This window comes from Bombus fervidus, chromosome 3, assembly GCF_041682495.2.
Source record: "Bombus fervidus isolate BK054 chromosome 3, iyBomFerv1, whole genome shotgun sequence".
NCBI classification, from domain to species: domain Eukaryota; kingdom Metazoa; phylum Arthropoda; class Insecta; order Hymenoptera; family Apidae; genus Bombus; species Bombus fervidus.
Genome location: NC_091519.1, coordinates 7,176,999 through 7,194,326, shown reverse-complemented (window position 1 = coordinate 7,194,326; position 17,328 = coordinate 7,176,999). Strand labels below are relative to the sequence as shown.

Sequence of the window (17,328 nt, the reverse complement as noted above, 5' to 3'; positions counted from 1 at the left end):
AGACAGGATTATAATAAATTCATAATAGTACTTTTTCTATATTATTCAGTAAAATTATAATATCATATAAAGCAATATATTTTATTTATATTCATTACCAAATACAGTAATATGTTATTTATAAGTATTTAAAATAAGTATTTATTTATGTTCATTCCAATAAGAAAAAGAATTTAAGGGGCAACTTTAAATTTTGCACAAAATGGTTTGCCAATCATGGCAAGAATTTCAATAATATTTTACCTGAGCGCCCTCTGGTAGAACATTTCGAATGTCCATGAACTATTGCATCAGCCATTAAAATACCCCGAATTGAAGCCCAGAGGAAATCAGTAGTTATACATACATTGATCAAAGCGTCTATTCACGGTCAGACCTCAGACGCTTGTGAAATTTTGTCCGCGTGAGTGTTAGTCACTTAAAGTAAGTTCGATTCTCATTTTTTTTAAGTGTTCAAAAGTATTATCGAATATAATTATTATTTTTATTAATATTTTCTATTGAAATTATGAAGAAATTGTATAAGTTGCTAAATAACTTAAACAGCAATTTTATATGTATGGCATTTACAACATGTGTAATTGAATCCATGAAATCCCATAGCTATCAAAATCGTGAAATTTTTGTTCTACTGTAGCAATAATTTTCGGTTATTTTAATCAAGTATAAAATTAATATTACGTAACGCGGTTATTACCGAGCTGCTACTTTATTATTGCATTTCCATTAATAAAAAATTCTAAATCTTGTAATATAATTTAGTCTTCTTATCACAAATAACTAATGTTCGCAAGAATATAAAAGAATTAGAGTTTATAAATTATATTATAAGCTATTGGGAAGTAAATGTGTACTTATATCATTCTCTTATAAAACTTCGTTTTATAAATTTCCGTGAGATTTAACATTAGTGTTAATTTCGTCAATATAAAAATGTACTTAGGCACTCAGTATCGCAAAACTAGAACGCGAAGTGCAATTTCATGAAGAATTTCGGGAATCGTAAGAGTGTTAATTTAAAATTCTTACTCCGATTAGATTAGACTGAATTTTGGGCGATGCTGCACCCAGGCATATACTCATATATAAATGTAACTTATTTGACCTTTAGACAAACTACTTACGTCAATGTCACAATGCCATTTTTTTTTTTTTTTAATCGACTGTTCTTATAATCTATGTAAGATATTATATTTTATTGTTATCTTATACATTTTAAAGTGAATTTTATTATCTATGTAACAATATTCAATTATCACGTTCTTTCTTATCATTTTGAGAATGACACGTGCTGAACGGAAAATGTAATGTAACGTTTTGACTTTTGATAGAAATATCTTTTAATGTCTTCTTTCAATGCAGCAAAAAAATGTTACGTTTTTCTATTTGATGATTAAATTTTTAGTATGTAAATTATATACAAATTTCTCATGTAAGAATATTATGAAACCTGACTTGTTCACATGCTTCGTAATTACGTAACGAACAAGAAACGAGTCGAAAGTCAAAGTTATTAAAAATTTACCTTCTGTACACAGTAGATTGAGAAAAAAATGTTAGTATGTGTATGTCATCGATATCTTAAAAACTTATATTTTAACAATTTTGCCCAGATTGTAAAGCTATGGGTGTTCCCGCTGGTGATCCAGAGAAAGGCAAAAAGGTAAAAATTAAAAATATAAAATTTTAATAAGTGTTTGATTTGTTATTCAATTTGAAACATGTTAAAAATTTTCATTAGTTGAAATTTATGTCGAAAAATGCACACATAATTTAATCTCTCATGACGTATGGAAACGTTGATATGTATACACGTGACTACACGTCACGATAATTTTGACTTCATCGGTAATATGGATTTGACGTTTTATTACATTAAATAATTATGCAATTTTTGCTCACATCTAAAATAAAATTTTATCAAATTGTTAATAGTTAAAAGTAATCTTTTATATATATATATATCTGTAAAAGTAATCTTTTTTGTTAGCTTTTTGTACAAAAATGTGCGCAATGCCATACAATTGAAGCTGGTGGTAAACACAAAGTAGGACCTAATCTTCATGGAGTAATGGGTAGGAAAACTGGCCAAGCTCCTGGTTACAGTTACACGGATGCAAACAAATCTAAAGGTATACCTTTTATTAAAATGTTTTTTAATACAATACTAAATTTTTGAAAAAAGCTCAAATTATATACATATTATTGTAGGTATCACTTGGAATAAGGACACTTTATTCGAATATCTTGAGAATCCAAAGAAGTACATTCCTGGTACAAAAATGGTGTTCGCTGGTTTGAAAAAACCGCAAGAACGTGCTGATCTAATTGCATATATTGAACAAGCATCGAAGTAAGCTTGATACCTAGGAAAACTGATAAAGCACGCTAGACGTGTTTGGCGGGTATAGAGGAATTTAGTACTAATATCATCTCAAACCTCATGAACATCCCGCTACATTTCATTCAACTCATCCATTGATTTTCTCCGTCTGGTACTCAAACGTTTACAAAGTCTGAATAGTGAAAAATTATTGTTGTTAATTGTAAGTAGGTGTATCATGCATGTAACTTATGTACATTGACAGGAGTTGGATTAGTTCTGACTCTACTTCATCCCTCGATATTTTAGTGCTCTCTTATGGTGGCTGAGCCATCCGTATATTGTGCACTATTATTTATTTGTGATTGTAAACTGTTGAAATCGTTCTATGAACTACTGAATTGTAATGCAAGAGTATGAAAATACAGATTCAACAATGAATTTGTAATGTTCATTTTTGCTATATTAACAAACAATAAGTATACCAATGTCAAAAATATGGTAAAGTACAAAATGGCACTGAAGTGATACGCCCTGTTAACAATTTGGATCTAAATTTATTTGATATTAAAAGAATTGTATTAATTACACAAAGGAGGAGCAAATAGTATCTATAGTAAAATATTAAGAACCCTATTCAAAACAAATGAATGGAAGTAAAATAAATTAAATAATTACAAACATTTAATTGTAATATTTTAAACACTAAAATCCACTCTAAAAGTATTAATCTAGACTAGTCTTTATATTTGATAAGAACCAGGAAGGATGCGGTTAAAAACGCCAGGAAATACCTTATTTGAGACTGTGCAGTCTTCCAGTAAGAACTACTGCATTTCGGTTCGACAAGTCGTGAAATTACGTTCTTTCGTATTTTGAAGTTATAATGGAAAATAATTCCGATTGTTGCAAAGAGCAAAAGGTATTGAGTGATACTGATCATCGTATAGTGAAAAACAAAGAAAATTCATTAAGGCTTAAATTAGTTCGTGTATTTAATTCTGGAACTTTAAGGAGTCCGAAAAGTCCATTAAGTATTTCGAGCTCTCAAAGTTCGAGTCCTAGTTACGATAGTCCGCGTACGAAAGCGAGATATTCGTGGAATTTATCCACATTTAGTAAAGAGTACTCTACGTTACGTGCATTAGAAAATGATACGTCTTCAAAATCAGCTATAAATACTAGTCCTACAAATTCGCCAACTAGTTCATCCTCGCCGCATTCTCTTTATTCAACGTGGTATATCAACGAAAGGTAAGTTCCTTATAAATTGATGAGTATAAATAATGTTAAACACAATCGAACTGATTTAAACGTTAATTCAAATATAAATAAGCAAAAATATTATTTATTTAAAGATTACTTTTATTAAAAGCTTTCTATTTTCAGCATGAATATTTATAAGTAAGGACACATGTATATAGTTTTGACAGATATATATATTTTATATATCATGATATAGATGTTTTAGTAACATTCAATGATATTTTTTTTATCTCAATAAAAGAACACATTGCTATGATCGCAGTAGTGTTTTCAAATATTATTTAGAGTAGAGTCGTGTGTCAGCAATGTCTTATCAAATTAAGAAACTAACGTACACAAATGCAAATGTTTACACAATCTTAATTTTAGTATCAGATAAGTGAGTGAAAATTAAATAGTCTTCGATGAATTATTAGACAAAGAAATCTATGTGAACATGAAGCATAAAAATGGAAAAAAGTAAATAGATACTTTGAAGGTACGTTGAAAGTTGAAACGAACAGACATCGGTAGCAAAATGCGAATGGGTCGATGCAGCGCCGGCGCTGCAGAAGATAACCAAGAAGACGAATATCCCCACCAATCCTCTTCATCGTCAAAACGATCGCGTCGACGTGTACCCTCTTCTCCATCCAGCGTGCAAGATAGAGTGAGAGGAAAAGAGTCTCTCTACTTCTCTATCTCTTGTTCTCTTTCCTCCTCGCTCCTCGTCTCTGTTTCTTGTCGCACGAATGCACCTCGTTGTGCTCCGCAGAACACTACACGAAGCGCCTCGAACCAGTGTAGAACGGTTTGCAGTAAAGTAGGGCCGTTGTCGCGTTTACCTCCTCGCGGGGAATTAGGAATTGAATAAAATACAGGTATGTATTAAACTCCTACTGATTGCGCCTTCAATCGTAGCCTGTTTATGCAGTCGATTATTTTTTTCGAATATAATATTTCACAATTGCAATTCTTTGTATATGTTGTATTTTATAATGTTAAAATATATAATGATAACAGTGACAATTAAATTGCCGCGCTTTTGCATAGCATAGAACATACAAAGTCATTTCCTAAAAATTATCGTGCAAAGTGATCGCGCGCGCGTATCGCAAAGCACATACAAACATGGATCATTGAAAACCTTGCTTGGACTCTTCCAAATATGCAAGCACTGTAGAAAAATTGTGAAACGTATTTTTTCATGGCTTTAAAAATTTGTAGAGTTTTGTTTTCAGGTTTTACCTATTTATTCGTGCATTATCAAAACACTAGTGCCGTAACTATTGTGTGAGTTATTCTTAGATTTATTCATGAACGATTTATTCATCAACGATTTATTCATCCATGTAACGGTTTCTTTCAACTGCCGCGATGAAAACCTATTGTAATTTGTAATTTATCCGTTTCATAAATACAAGCTATGTATTTATGGTCAAAACTAAACTTTCCACATATTATTGTTAACAGAAATTCCAACGTACGTACGTGCACAAATGTTATTATTAAGAGTAATACTATATATTGCACGTATCCTGATTCAAAATTGTTTTAGTATTTGAAGCTAAACATATTTTATTTTTTCATATAGTATTTGTTTATCTAAGAAATTATTTTCAATCGCTTTGCAAGCAATTTTGATTTGAAATAAATTTTAATACAACGTTTGCGAGAACTCTATGTGATGTTCGAAAAACTTTGCGATCACAGAGCAAAACGCATTTTATACTTTCAGTCTTTCGAGTGTCTGAGAATGGCCTCGAGCAAAGAGTATGATTTAGGACATAGTGTTTCCTAAAGTATGTAGATATACATACGTACACAGTAGAACAAGAAGTACATACACGTCCATTTACACACACGAGTGTTCGTAACTATACCTATTTGTAGCCTGCATCATCGGGCAAAAAGTAGGTCTAGGGAATCAGCTGACCGAAAGAGGCGCGTGCGCTTCACTAAAAGCAGAACACATTTGAAACGCCCACTATACACCTACTCTTGGAATCCCAGAAAAAAAGAGTTCTCGAAACGCGGATACTAATAAACCTACAAAAACTTTCGTTTAATCAATCCCTGACTACATGTACATGTACGTCCACATAAGACATAAGTGATATTTTATATTTAGAAATATAGGCCATGCATATTTGACTCACATAGTAGTTCATATATATGTATATCATACTAGTAACACAAATCAACTATGAAAGTATTACATGTACTTCCTCTCTCAACATAAAAAGGTGTAATAAAACAGAATAATTTATCATATAATAGATAAAAGTTTGAGTTCAAAAATAGAATTTTATTATACTCAAAACAATTGTATCTTCATACTTTGTTCTCTAATTCTATTATCTGTTTCTTTATTTATAGAAAAGAGATTTTTAATTTTAACGTAATCCACGTATTCTTTAGCTGTCATATCAGCGTACTTTGCAATGACACGTAATGGATCTTTGGCCATGACCGAGTGAGAGTTTAGCGCAAATAAACATAGTCAAGGCTGACATTTGCGTAAAAAGCCGTGAAATTTTGAAATTGTATTTCATCCGTCCCGCATCCACTTTATGATGTAAAATAAATACATCTAATAATAAGAAGAATGGTTTCGTTTTCATATATGCGGCTCATTCGTACCATCGCCACGCTCTCTCTGTGTTGCATAAAACGGCTTTCTTAAACAAAAGAGGATTTTCTAGTGAAAGGAATTTCACTATTAGTCGTGAGAAAAAAAGTAGCGCAGTGACATACGGGAAAATCTCATTACTTAACCATATACTATAGTTAACTTATATTCTGCCGTCATAGAATCGTTAGTCTATTTTCAAGCTCGGTGTTTTCTATTTTATTATATTGTATACGAATCAGCTTCAAAAATAAACTGATTTATAGACATCTTTTTCTTTTGACATACCAAATTTTTTTTTATAGTGTCATTAAGAAATAATGGTATATAATTTTAATAAATAACTATTTATTTAAATTTATTTTATCAAATTATGTCAAAATTGGAGGTGGTACATACTTAGATTGTTTTTAAACAATGTAACAAATCTTATAAAATATAACTGAATGTTATATTATCAAATAAACTGCGAACATCATAGATGCACGCGAGGTCTGATCAATTAACTCTCAAAGATAATAAACACGCAATGAAAGCAAGTCGCGGATAAATTACAATAATTAGCACACGTAGCGTAGCTCTTTGAAACTGTGACGGGTGAAACGCTTCCTTCCTTCGATGCTTCCGCGTATATAGAATTTTTGCATGAAACGCGCACGTGATTCCCATAGTTACATCATTATGGTCGAATTAGGGGGGGAAACCATGAGAAAATACAATGCTGATTAATTGTTCCAATGATGATACAGTGATGAAGTACTCGCCGCAACAGCAGCAGCAAAAGGAAAGGAAGTCGGAGAGCGACATTTGCTCGATCGACGCGGCGACACCGAATCGAGGAACGCGGTGTCACTCGACATCGACGGAGTGCAAAAATTTGTCAAGCTCGTCGACGAGGAGCGCGATCTGTCGTTCGCCGTCGACGGGGATGTTCGCCTGGATGCGTGTATTCCGCCTCGCCTCGATGCTTCACCAGATCGGCTGCTAGAGCCGAGTATATGGAAAGCGAGCACCTTTTGCCGCAACTCATAGATGTATTTAACGAATTAAAAATTTAAAAAGACCGTGTACACGTGTGTATGTATGTGTGTGAGCGCGTGCGTGTCAAGTGTCCATAGGAGCGCATAGCTTGCGCCTACACTTATGCAACCCGGCTCGTTTGCGTATCTGCACGCATGGTCACACGTGTACAGGTGCATTCGACGACCCTTTCCTCTTGGTCGTGAATTACCTATCCATAGGGTGATCGGTTCGTAACGTAGGGACGGCCGACGTTAGCTCAACTATAGTGCGTTACGCAATAACAGCCACGTTAACAGCCACGGGCGTCGTACTGGTTACGTTACGCCTACTTATGTAGAGACGAAATTACATATACGCGCGTTCTCACGTATACGCGCATAGCGGAAAACGTTTTTGTAAGTGCGTATACACGCGTGTGCATCGTTGCACATAGAACGCAGTCCCGGGTTTCAGTTAATCAATTGGTCATTTGCGAACCATCAATTAGCGCGTAAGCTTCGAAATCGGAGGTAATTTGTCGCAACACGTCGCTGGTGATCCATTCCAGATATATCCTCTCAACGTTCTCTTCTCCCTCTTCTTCAGTTCACTTACCTTTGGAGTTACGGGTTACATGTGCACGCGTGTACGAATACCTGCCATAGTAAATACGGTTTTTTAGCTTGTACGTGAATAGTGATAAGGATATAACGTGGTGCTATGTTCAAAACATTCCTTCATTGTCAAACTGTCTTTCGTTGCTTTATTTTAACTTGTCTGTTTCTTCCTCTGTTTTTACCCCTTTCTCTCTCCATTTCCCTGTCTATATCTCTATTCTTACAGTATCGATTTTTTTGCGGATAAGGACAATCTAACACCGGTGAATATTAACTATTTTTGTACGAACATAAATAATCGTACTGCCTCCTATGTTTTCGTTATGGATTAATTTCATCTGAAATTTATTAAATTTCATTCTATTTGAAGAACTGAAAAGCGTATTGAAATTGATATAACTTTATATTTTGCATTTATTTCTTAAGAATTACTCCTATTGAAGCATATAATATCGCGCGCGCTTCAGGTATCTACGATCACGAATTTACATCCGATTTCATCCCCTTCTCGATTTATTCTTATGCAGTTGTTAAGAAAATCTGTCAATGTTGTTAATATCGGTCGATATATTTTATGACTACGCAAATCGACAAATAAATTCAATATTTGCTTTAACGCGCGATTCACTATTTTATGCGCCAATCCTACAGACATCCCAGGAAAAAATCTTCGTTACTGTGAAACTGTGGTGGAACTGCGACCAGAACTTTTAGAAGTACGTTTATCTTTGAATAATAAAACGTTGTTCTGTCAAATGATAGTGTTTATTGATTTATATCCAGCCAATAAAGCACAGAACTCGTTTGCACTACACAACTAGTATAGAATAGTAATTTTTATAGCGAACTTTCGTTTCTATCCTTGGAAAACTCTGTAGTTGCTTTTCAAATTTGGCGAAATGAAATCTTTTTTTCTCTAACCACCTACGCAATACTGTGCGTAGTTCAAGTTAAGTCACTGAAAGTAGTGTAATTGATTAACAACTACGAACCATTTGTGGAGCATACGGAGGCAGAGAAATAATAAACGAAAGTGAGTCACACTTGTGGGTTAAGAATAGATATGATTCTTCACAAGGTGTGTGATATATCGAGTGCAAAACAATAGACTGCTAAGTATTTATTAATTTTTAATGAAACCCATTAGAGAGCTATTAAGGACCCCAATTTAAAATTATAATTTAACATATGTACATATATATATAACTTCCACGCGATTATGAGCCACTGAGGTCATCAATTCGTGCATGGTAATGATTGAAGTTTGTAAGTCTATATGTATACGTACGTCAATGATCTCATATTGTCAGCTCTCTGTTCTCAAGGACCATTTTCTTTATGTAACACATTTTAAATGAAGGTCTCTTCCTTCTTCCTAATATATAAGTTATTACACAACTAGTGATTATTAAATATATTTTATCCTAAACTTCTTATACGTAATTAATTTGATAATTAAAATGGTTTAATTCTATTACAAGAAAAACATGTTATAGTTACTCATGTTATACTATGAATGATATTTAAGTTTATGAATATTTACCTTAAAAATAACATTGATTACGAAAGTTTGGAAGGTTTCAAGTTTCAACTTGAAGCGGATTGAGAAAACTAACACACTGCTCTTGATCAGTTTATATAGATGTAACATATAACATAGGCATTGATTTTATTTTTATTTTCAAAAATAACTAACACAAAATAATGAATTATTTTTTAAATTAAACTCAAGTAAAAACCAACATGATTGATGTATCGTGGTATATTTTTACGAATGATAATAAAAAGTATACGTTTGAAAAAAAAGAAATATACTAAGTGAGTACTTAATTGAACTCAAAAGTGAATACTAAAATTAAATTTACACCTACTATAAATATTAATTATTTAATATAGACCAAGGTAAGAGAGTCATAACATTTTCGTAATGGTTATATATATTTTTTAAATTATATATTTTGTATAGAAACCTTGAAATATTGGAATTTTGTGGAAATAAAAGCAATTAGTATACATATTTTTTAGTATCTCATCTTAAAATAATTTTTACAACAAGAAGGGGAAAGTATTTCAAATTACTATCTTAATGTGGATCGATACTATTATTTTTGACATTTTATTCTTTATTTTAAAATTAATTCCTTTCGTTTTTGAAATATGTTTCTTGCTTCTTCCTCTCAATCAAAAAATTATAATAGCAATAATATATTTTTTGTATTTTACAATTTTGCCGTATATAATTGCTCTAATTTTTAAGAATGTTATCATCTAATGATAATGAAGCTTTAATTACAGACTACGCAATTGATCCTTATATTGCACTTATATGCCTTATAATTAAAAATCGATTACGTGGGTAATATACATATGTATATACATATTTCATAATATATGTGTTCGTTGAAGATATTTTTGCAATTGACTTTGTAATGATCTATGCCTTAGTTGTCCTTGAAATCTTTAAATCGCGTTCGCAGATAGATACGTTTTAAAGGAAGAACTTATTTGTAATTTCTTTACAGGCGTGGGTTTGAAATTTATTCTTAATTTTGTTTTTTATCGCTAAGAATATATGACTGATTATGCTAATTATTGTTGGAACACACCAGACAGTGATTTTTTGACTTAGTCTATTTATTCTGATATCGAATTTTTAATTCGATTTAGAAACTTCCAACTTTCAACGCAGCTTCCATAATGTTAAAAGGTTTCCTGTTATTTAAATTATTGACCAGCGTAGCAATAAATGTATACTTGTAAAAGTGAATGTGATATAAAAAAAAATCATAAGATGTTTCTTCTACTGCATTCTACCTACCAAGTAATGTCACAAGAGCGTCATTGTGTAATATCATCTGCAGTACATACTTATTTTAAACCTATGACGTAAATGTCATAGGTGCATAACCATTATCAAAGTGTATTTAGAACAATGGAGTGTTGATACTTTTAATAACGTTAGTAATACATCTTTTGTTTCAATGTAAAATTATTTACATGGATACTTTGTTAGCACAATGCAAATCTTATCTCGTTATCTACTGCTTGTAAAACAGTTTGTGAATTCTAGTATACCGGATGTGGGTTTTCATATCAGAGTTGGTTATTTTGTATGCATATACTTTTATTAGAAACATTTGTTGAACAAGAAGAATTTAGGAAATATACAAGTACTAAACAAATTTATAAATTGTTACTTTTATGGCTAAATATTTTTATGAATATGTTGAATGTTAATTAAATATCAAGGAAATAAGGATAGAGTAATTTTCATCTAATATGTATATTTTTCAATAGTTATTTATGAATATTTTTTTTAGGTTAATGGCTGAGCGTGTGCTTTCAATTTCCTATTGCTTCAATTGTGATAAACATAGTCTTTGCATTTAAGGTACTATATTTGAAAATCTTAATCACTACTGCGTGGTTCACGTAATCTATAATATATAACGTATAATATAAAATAAAGAAGTACATAATTAAAATATAAAATACCATATTTTCTTTTCTAACTTTATAAATTAATACATAATTACTCCAAAATATAGAAGTTGCATTTATGTATATAGTTCATTAAATAATTACAAGATAATGGATACATATTATTATATTATTATACAACTTCTTCTCTATACCTATTACATAATTAATTTAATAGTAACGCAATAAATACTTATTGCACTTAGCTATACTATGAGAAACATTAAACAAAGACTAGTAATGACATCTATAAAAGCAGTCGATAATACAGAATACGACTATCAACCCCTTAAAGCTAGCCACTTTACCGGCTAACGTTTGACGCTCGGTACGGTTCAGGACTGTGGGTGGCAGGTAAGACAAATAGTGGTAGGGTAGGAGGGTGGGGGGTGTATGGTCGTAAACACTCGCGCAAGAAGTACGTACATAGTCTCGCGAGGACTCGTGTCGCGATTACGTCGTTCCGGAATATGAACGTGATCGACGTGTAGTGTTCAAGCGAAACGGCCGTGTAAATCAGAAACACTTGACAGAAATTGCTACAGATTTTTCCTGTTGAACGATCTGTTAGACAAACTATTTCAGGTTATTGTCATAGTCACGTGATATCTGTCGATTCATTCGAATACGAAGAGATCGAGGCATTTGTTAATTTCGCGCGGCGGTATTTCGAATGTGCCGGTGAAATAGAATCCTCATGCGATGCGTCGTCCCCTAATTCGCTATCTCTCAGAGGGTGGTGGCGGTACAGGTGACAATGCCGGTCCCAGGAGGCAGCAATCCGTAAAGGAAGACGATCGTGGCAGTTACACCTGGAATTGTCGTGAATATGGGCATCATCTGTCTTCCTGCGACCTTCTCAAGGTTCCAACAGCTCTCGGATGTCGCGGGCATACCACGTCACCGGAACCACGAATGGCGATCCACAGGTAGGCCGATTTCGATCAGCAGTAGTCGCGTTTTATGTTGGTAGGGGAGGTTAGCTCCGGAATTGTCCGGGTCAGTGCATCCTTCGGGGGCTCATTCTGGGTAACCGCGCTCGCGCACTGACTTAGCTGTGGTTAAGAAAAGAATCGTTCAGGGAACCTTTTGTTTCTTCAAAGTTCAAAAAAAAAAGTTAATTTTGGAAAAAATTATGATACATGTGATTTGTTAAAATGATAAGAGTGAAATTCATAGGTCTTATATATTGGGCTGTTTTTAAATGAGCTAAATGTTGAAACTTTATGGTAGTCATCGCCTTGCATAATTGGTATTATGACTTACGCAATATGTATTAACTTTAGTTATGATATATATATAAAAAATACTAAAGAATATTTATTATAGGTTAGGTTTATACATAAAACATATCGCTTTTAGATGCTTCTGTTTTGTTTGAGTTTCTGTTACAAAGTATAATTTCAGAGTAATTTTAGATTTTAATTCATAATATGATTAGATTCTAATTCATAACAATGTTCCTTACCTTTAATGAGCGTAATAAACATTGTAATTTATACAATTTATACAATAGTATACTTAATAAGTAATGATTTTTTTTAAATGTATATATGCAGAACTGGCAAAAATTATATTTGTTTATCAGATTACAATAATTATTAATATATTGTAAAATATCTGCTTCTTTCCATATTCGTTGCAAAATTCGTTGCAAAATGAATGTCTGTAAAAATTGAATCATTTACAATGAAGTAATTGTATATTATATCTGAATTTACTGCAAAGCTGCTATTCTTAAAAATGTATATAATTTTGTATGGAACAATTGATGAGTTTGTTCTTCTTTTCAAGAATTACTTTTAAACATTTGGTGTCTCACCTTCCTTATATTGCATAATATCGTTAAAACAATTTGTCAAAAATTTCACAAACCCGATACAAATTCTTTCTTAATTTATTTAAGGATTAGCAGATAAATTAGCGGATAAATTTATATCCTAAAATACATATGATAATCTCAATTTTTCATCTAAAAATGGAAAATCGGCGTAGAGTATAAAGGAAAAAGAGAAATGAGAGTTATATTATTTTGAATTTAATTCTCTCATAAATTACTGAATTGTCAATGTAGTTATCTCCACTGACTTTCTACCTGAATATAATCTATATGTAACAGCAACCTACAAATATTAGAACGATTTAGTTTTTCCAAATCAGTGTCCCATATCGATTGTTCACATATTTCTGCATATCTTCTAATCCTGTAGGCAAACTGACCTTTCAAATATCTTGAACATTTCCACAGACTGTATACCACATACATACAGTCGAACGCAAAAAAATTCGGATACTGCACAATTTTAATTTCTAAGCTCTATATTTTCAGTAAATGTACGAGGACCAACAAAATTGTATTACATTAAATTATATTATTATATCTACATATATATTTATATACTCATCAATTGTTCTATACAGAATTATATACATTTTTAAGAATACCAGCTTTGCAGTAAATTCAGATATAATATACAATTACTTCATTGTGAATGATTATAATAATATTTATATAATATATAATAATATTTACATAGTATATAATGTATTATATATTATATATTATTGATATTATTATATATATTATTATATATAATATTATTATATACGTATAACAGTAGAAAAAAACCTTTCAAATTATTTATTATTGTCTAAACATTAATCGAAATACTGATAAAGAGCGAGTATTTATTTCACAAAAAGTTGCGGATGCAAGATAAACATTCAGAAATTTCTTAGTTTAATTCGCCATTAAGTAGTGCTAGTGTTTGTATACAATGTTTGTAAAGAATGCTTCGAAATGAACCAAAAGTCGACGTACGAGTTTTGAATACACACACAGATATATATATATATATATATATACACATTTGTATTGTATAATATGGGTTTTGGGAACACATTGCATATCCCGTATGTCCCGAACAAATTGTATAATATGTATTTCACTAGGAAAAGAAAAAGTCAATTCGTGATATGTAGTGTATGTTAAGAAACAATTAAAAAAACGTTTGGAAGTAGAATGTAAATAAATCAGAGTTGATTATTTAAAAGAATTTATTTTCACTGTACCAAAACCTATGTTTAGATACACCATGTGATCGAACATATGGGATAACCGACTAGATATTTGTAACTAATCATTATCACTTTTAGCTGTTAACGTGTATAATTTAATTATTTAGTTTCATGTGTATAATTAATATTAGTGTCAAATTTTTTGTGACATAAAAAGTCACACTTTTTCAGCGTTTTGTTTAATATTTAGACAACCATAAATAATAACTCAAAAATTCTTTTTTTAACTGTTATCTATATAGAGTAAATAATGTAATGTAATACATTTTTGTTGTCCTTGTACATTTATTGAAAATATAGAACTTAGAGATTAAGATTGCACGGCGTCTGAATCTTTTTGTGGCCGACTGTACATCTAAACGTACACGTACAAAACAAATAAACGTGCCCTACAATCTACAAATAAAGACGAATCAAATGTATGGAAACAAACGTCGAGTTTAAAACTAGCTCTATAAATTTCAATTTTAGCCCATTTCAACACTCTTTACTAAACAACATATTACTACACTCTTTTGTCACAGGAATAATTTCATATTTAGGAGAATTACGTTATTCACGACACGTACGAGGTATATATATTTTCGGGTCCTTTTGCGCAATAGTTTATTAACTAATAATATTGGTGAGTTAACAGGTTTCAAATTATAGATTACAGACTGTTTTTGTGATTTTATAATTTTTCATCAAATAGAATAATCGGATAATTTATCTATAATTTGTAAAATTTACTTGTAAAATTTCATTTGTTCTGTTACAAAATCTATTATTTTTATGTAAGTATATTTATCAATACTGATGATTTCTAACTTATAATTTGGGATATTTCGCTAATGATGTTAATCCAGTTGTGAAAGAGGGCCTTGGACATATTTCTTGTATCATTCTTACGTTTATAGAATTCATTAAATAATTTAAATTTAGGTACAATCATAGTAATATTTATTTTAGCCAAGATAATAAGCTATATATGTTTTACAACTGTTTCTTCAATTAATTTTGAATAGACGCAAAACTATATTTTTATAGATAAGTATAGCAAATTTGTCAAATTACTCGAAATAGCATTGTGTCATGTCATGAGTATTTGTTTACGAACAAAAATATACGATAAAGTATAAACGGATCGATAAACAATAATATTAATATTTTATACTTTTCCATTTTATTTAAATACTTTGGCTTTGGTCATGAACTTACACGAGTTTTAAGCGAGAAAACTATTATAAAACTATTTCTGAGTTAAATTTGTAGAAATCACACTCTACAGATAATTCTGTTGTATTGCTCAGTTATTTAATGTTTCCTAATATTAATAGTAAGAAACGCATACTATCGTGTCTAATATTCATGTAATGTAATAAAATGTCTTAAGTAGCGTGTATAAAGTCCATGTAATCAGATTTCTTCTTCACGAATTCATCTGGTGCTCAAGTACGAATTAAATTACCCTAGGGAACGAGTGGCTTCTCGAGCCATATCAAGGCGAAAATGTAAATATAAAAAAGCTGAATATTTTCTTGGGCACATATTTTTATGCATGAATTAAGGCTGTGTTCTATATTTCGTGACCCAAATCCTCTTGGGTCATATCCGAGTAAGGTGCATTTTCTAAATGACGCGGGGTGCTCGAGTTGGTACGATTTGTTGACAGAACGAATGTCTCGTGGAAATGTTTATTGCGTCGTCAAGTTGTCGCAATAACGATTGGAATTATTTGAGGAAAATAACGTGTCTCCGGTTCGGCTAGCCTCTACGACTACAGGGAAAGTCGTAGAAGTTTGTTGCTCGTTTGTACTCGTACCATGAACGAAAACGGTAAATAATTCGAGTTGAAATAGGTCAGCGACAAATGTACGATGAAAATAATCACTTTTGATTTTAGAACGAGACCAAGGTCAAAAATTTTGCGCGGAATGTTATCGAATATGCGAGGGAAGCGAAGCAGAATTCATACGTGATGAGATCTATCGTGTTAGTATACCTATATATTCAAATGTTATTCTATAATCTTAGGAAGTTGACTTTTCATATAAGGAGATCTTCCTATAGATTATGGTTATAATAGATTAATTCTTGAAAAAAAAAAAAAAAAAAAGAAAAATTACGTAGTATGTAGATTTTATGACATAACGAGTTCTATATATGACTCAACAAGCCCGAGGTTGTTTGTGGTGGAATCTGTGAGGTAGAATGTCAGAAATTTCATTTATGAGTTCTTATACGTAGAATCAGCCATTCATCTTTCAATATCCTTCAATATCTCAGAAATTTATTGGCTGTTATTAGAATATCGTGAATATATGATGATTTAATTAAACGATGGGGACATTTGACGTAAGGCAATGTTATTTACTTTCGAAGATACGCGTAACCCTTCATCTATGATTGATTTCGTAATATAGAATCTAAGGAAAAAACCTGGTTTATCGCTTGCTGCATTCGAATCGATATAATCCATCATGCAGGCACAATTGCCCACAATTTTAGAAAGAAAAGCTGCAGGAAGAAAAACAGGATAAAATTGGAAAGTAAAAATCCCATTAATCTTATTCTCTAACTGAAAAAAGTTCTTTCTCTACAAAAGAAATCACTCGTTATGTTTTTCCTCCAATTTCTTATTTCAAACAAATGCTCGTACAGAAATGTTTAAATATCTATATTAACTCAATATTTAAAATCACAATTTCTAATTTTTATCGAAACTGTGTCATTTAGTTTTTCCTTAAACTATATATTAATATACAAAATAACAATTTTAGAGAAATGTATTTTGCAAGTTACATGGTAATAATTTAAAATGAGATTGTAAATTTCGATGTATAATATTATTTCATATTTCGAATATTAATTTGTTGAATTATGATTTATATTTCTATTATAAATGCAGTAAAGCATCTCACATTTGATTTGATAGTTGGACAAAAATGTCAGGATAATGGAACTTCTGA

General features: G+C 31.3%; 2 protein-coding genes across 3 annotated transcripts in view; both read left to right on the top strand.

Annotated features, from left to right (window-relative positions):
• The first annotated feature begins 272 nt into the window (after positions 1-272).
• Cytc (mitochondrial cytochrome C) lies at positions 273-3,006 on the top strand. The gene is made up of 4 exons (XM_071999630.1): positions 273-423; positions 1,614-1,663; positions 1,991-2,132; positions 2,212-3,006. Exons 2-4 carry the CDS (start codon positions 1,625-1,627, stop codon positions 2,355-2,357), a joined length of 327 nt encoding a protein of 108 aa, XP_071855731.1. The 5' UTR covers positions 273-423; positions 1,614-1,624; the 3' UTR covers positions 2,358-3,006.
• A 70-nt stretch (positions 3,007-3,076) lies between these two features.
• The window catches only part of LOC139985281 (rap1 GTPase-activating protein 1), a 261,298-nt gene continuing 247,046 nt past the window's right edge, over positions 3,077-17,328 (top strand). Inside the window, exon 1 of one of the 2 annotated variants that reach the window (XM_071999599.1) lies at positions 3,077-3,577. In XM_071999599.1, the coding sequence (XP_071855700.1) occupies positions 3,210-3,577 (368 nt within the window). In that variant the 5' untranslated portion in view covers positions 3,077-3,209. Of the gene's footprint in view, positions 3,578-11,745; positions 12,229-17,328 lie in introns of those variants that run through there. The other variant, XM_071999600.1, reaches the window with a different exon arrangement.

Bases quoted from the DNA above. Each gene is read 5' to 3' on its own strand.
- Cytc (XM_071999630.1), top strand. From the start codon at position 1,625: ATGGGTGTTCCCGCTGGTGATCCAGAGAAAGGCAAAAAG. The intron at 1,664-1,990 runs GTAAAAATTAAA...CTTTTTTGTTAG, and splicing joins ATCCAGAGAAAGGCAAAAAG to CTTTTTGTACAAAAATGTGC. The intron at 2,133-2,211 runs GTATACCTTTTA...ATATTATTGTAG, and splicing joins GGATGCAAACAAATCTAAAG to GTATCACTTGGAATAAGGAC.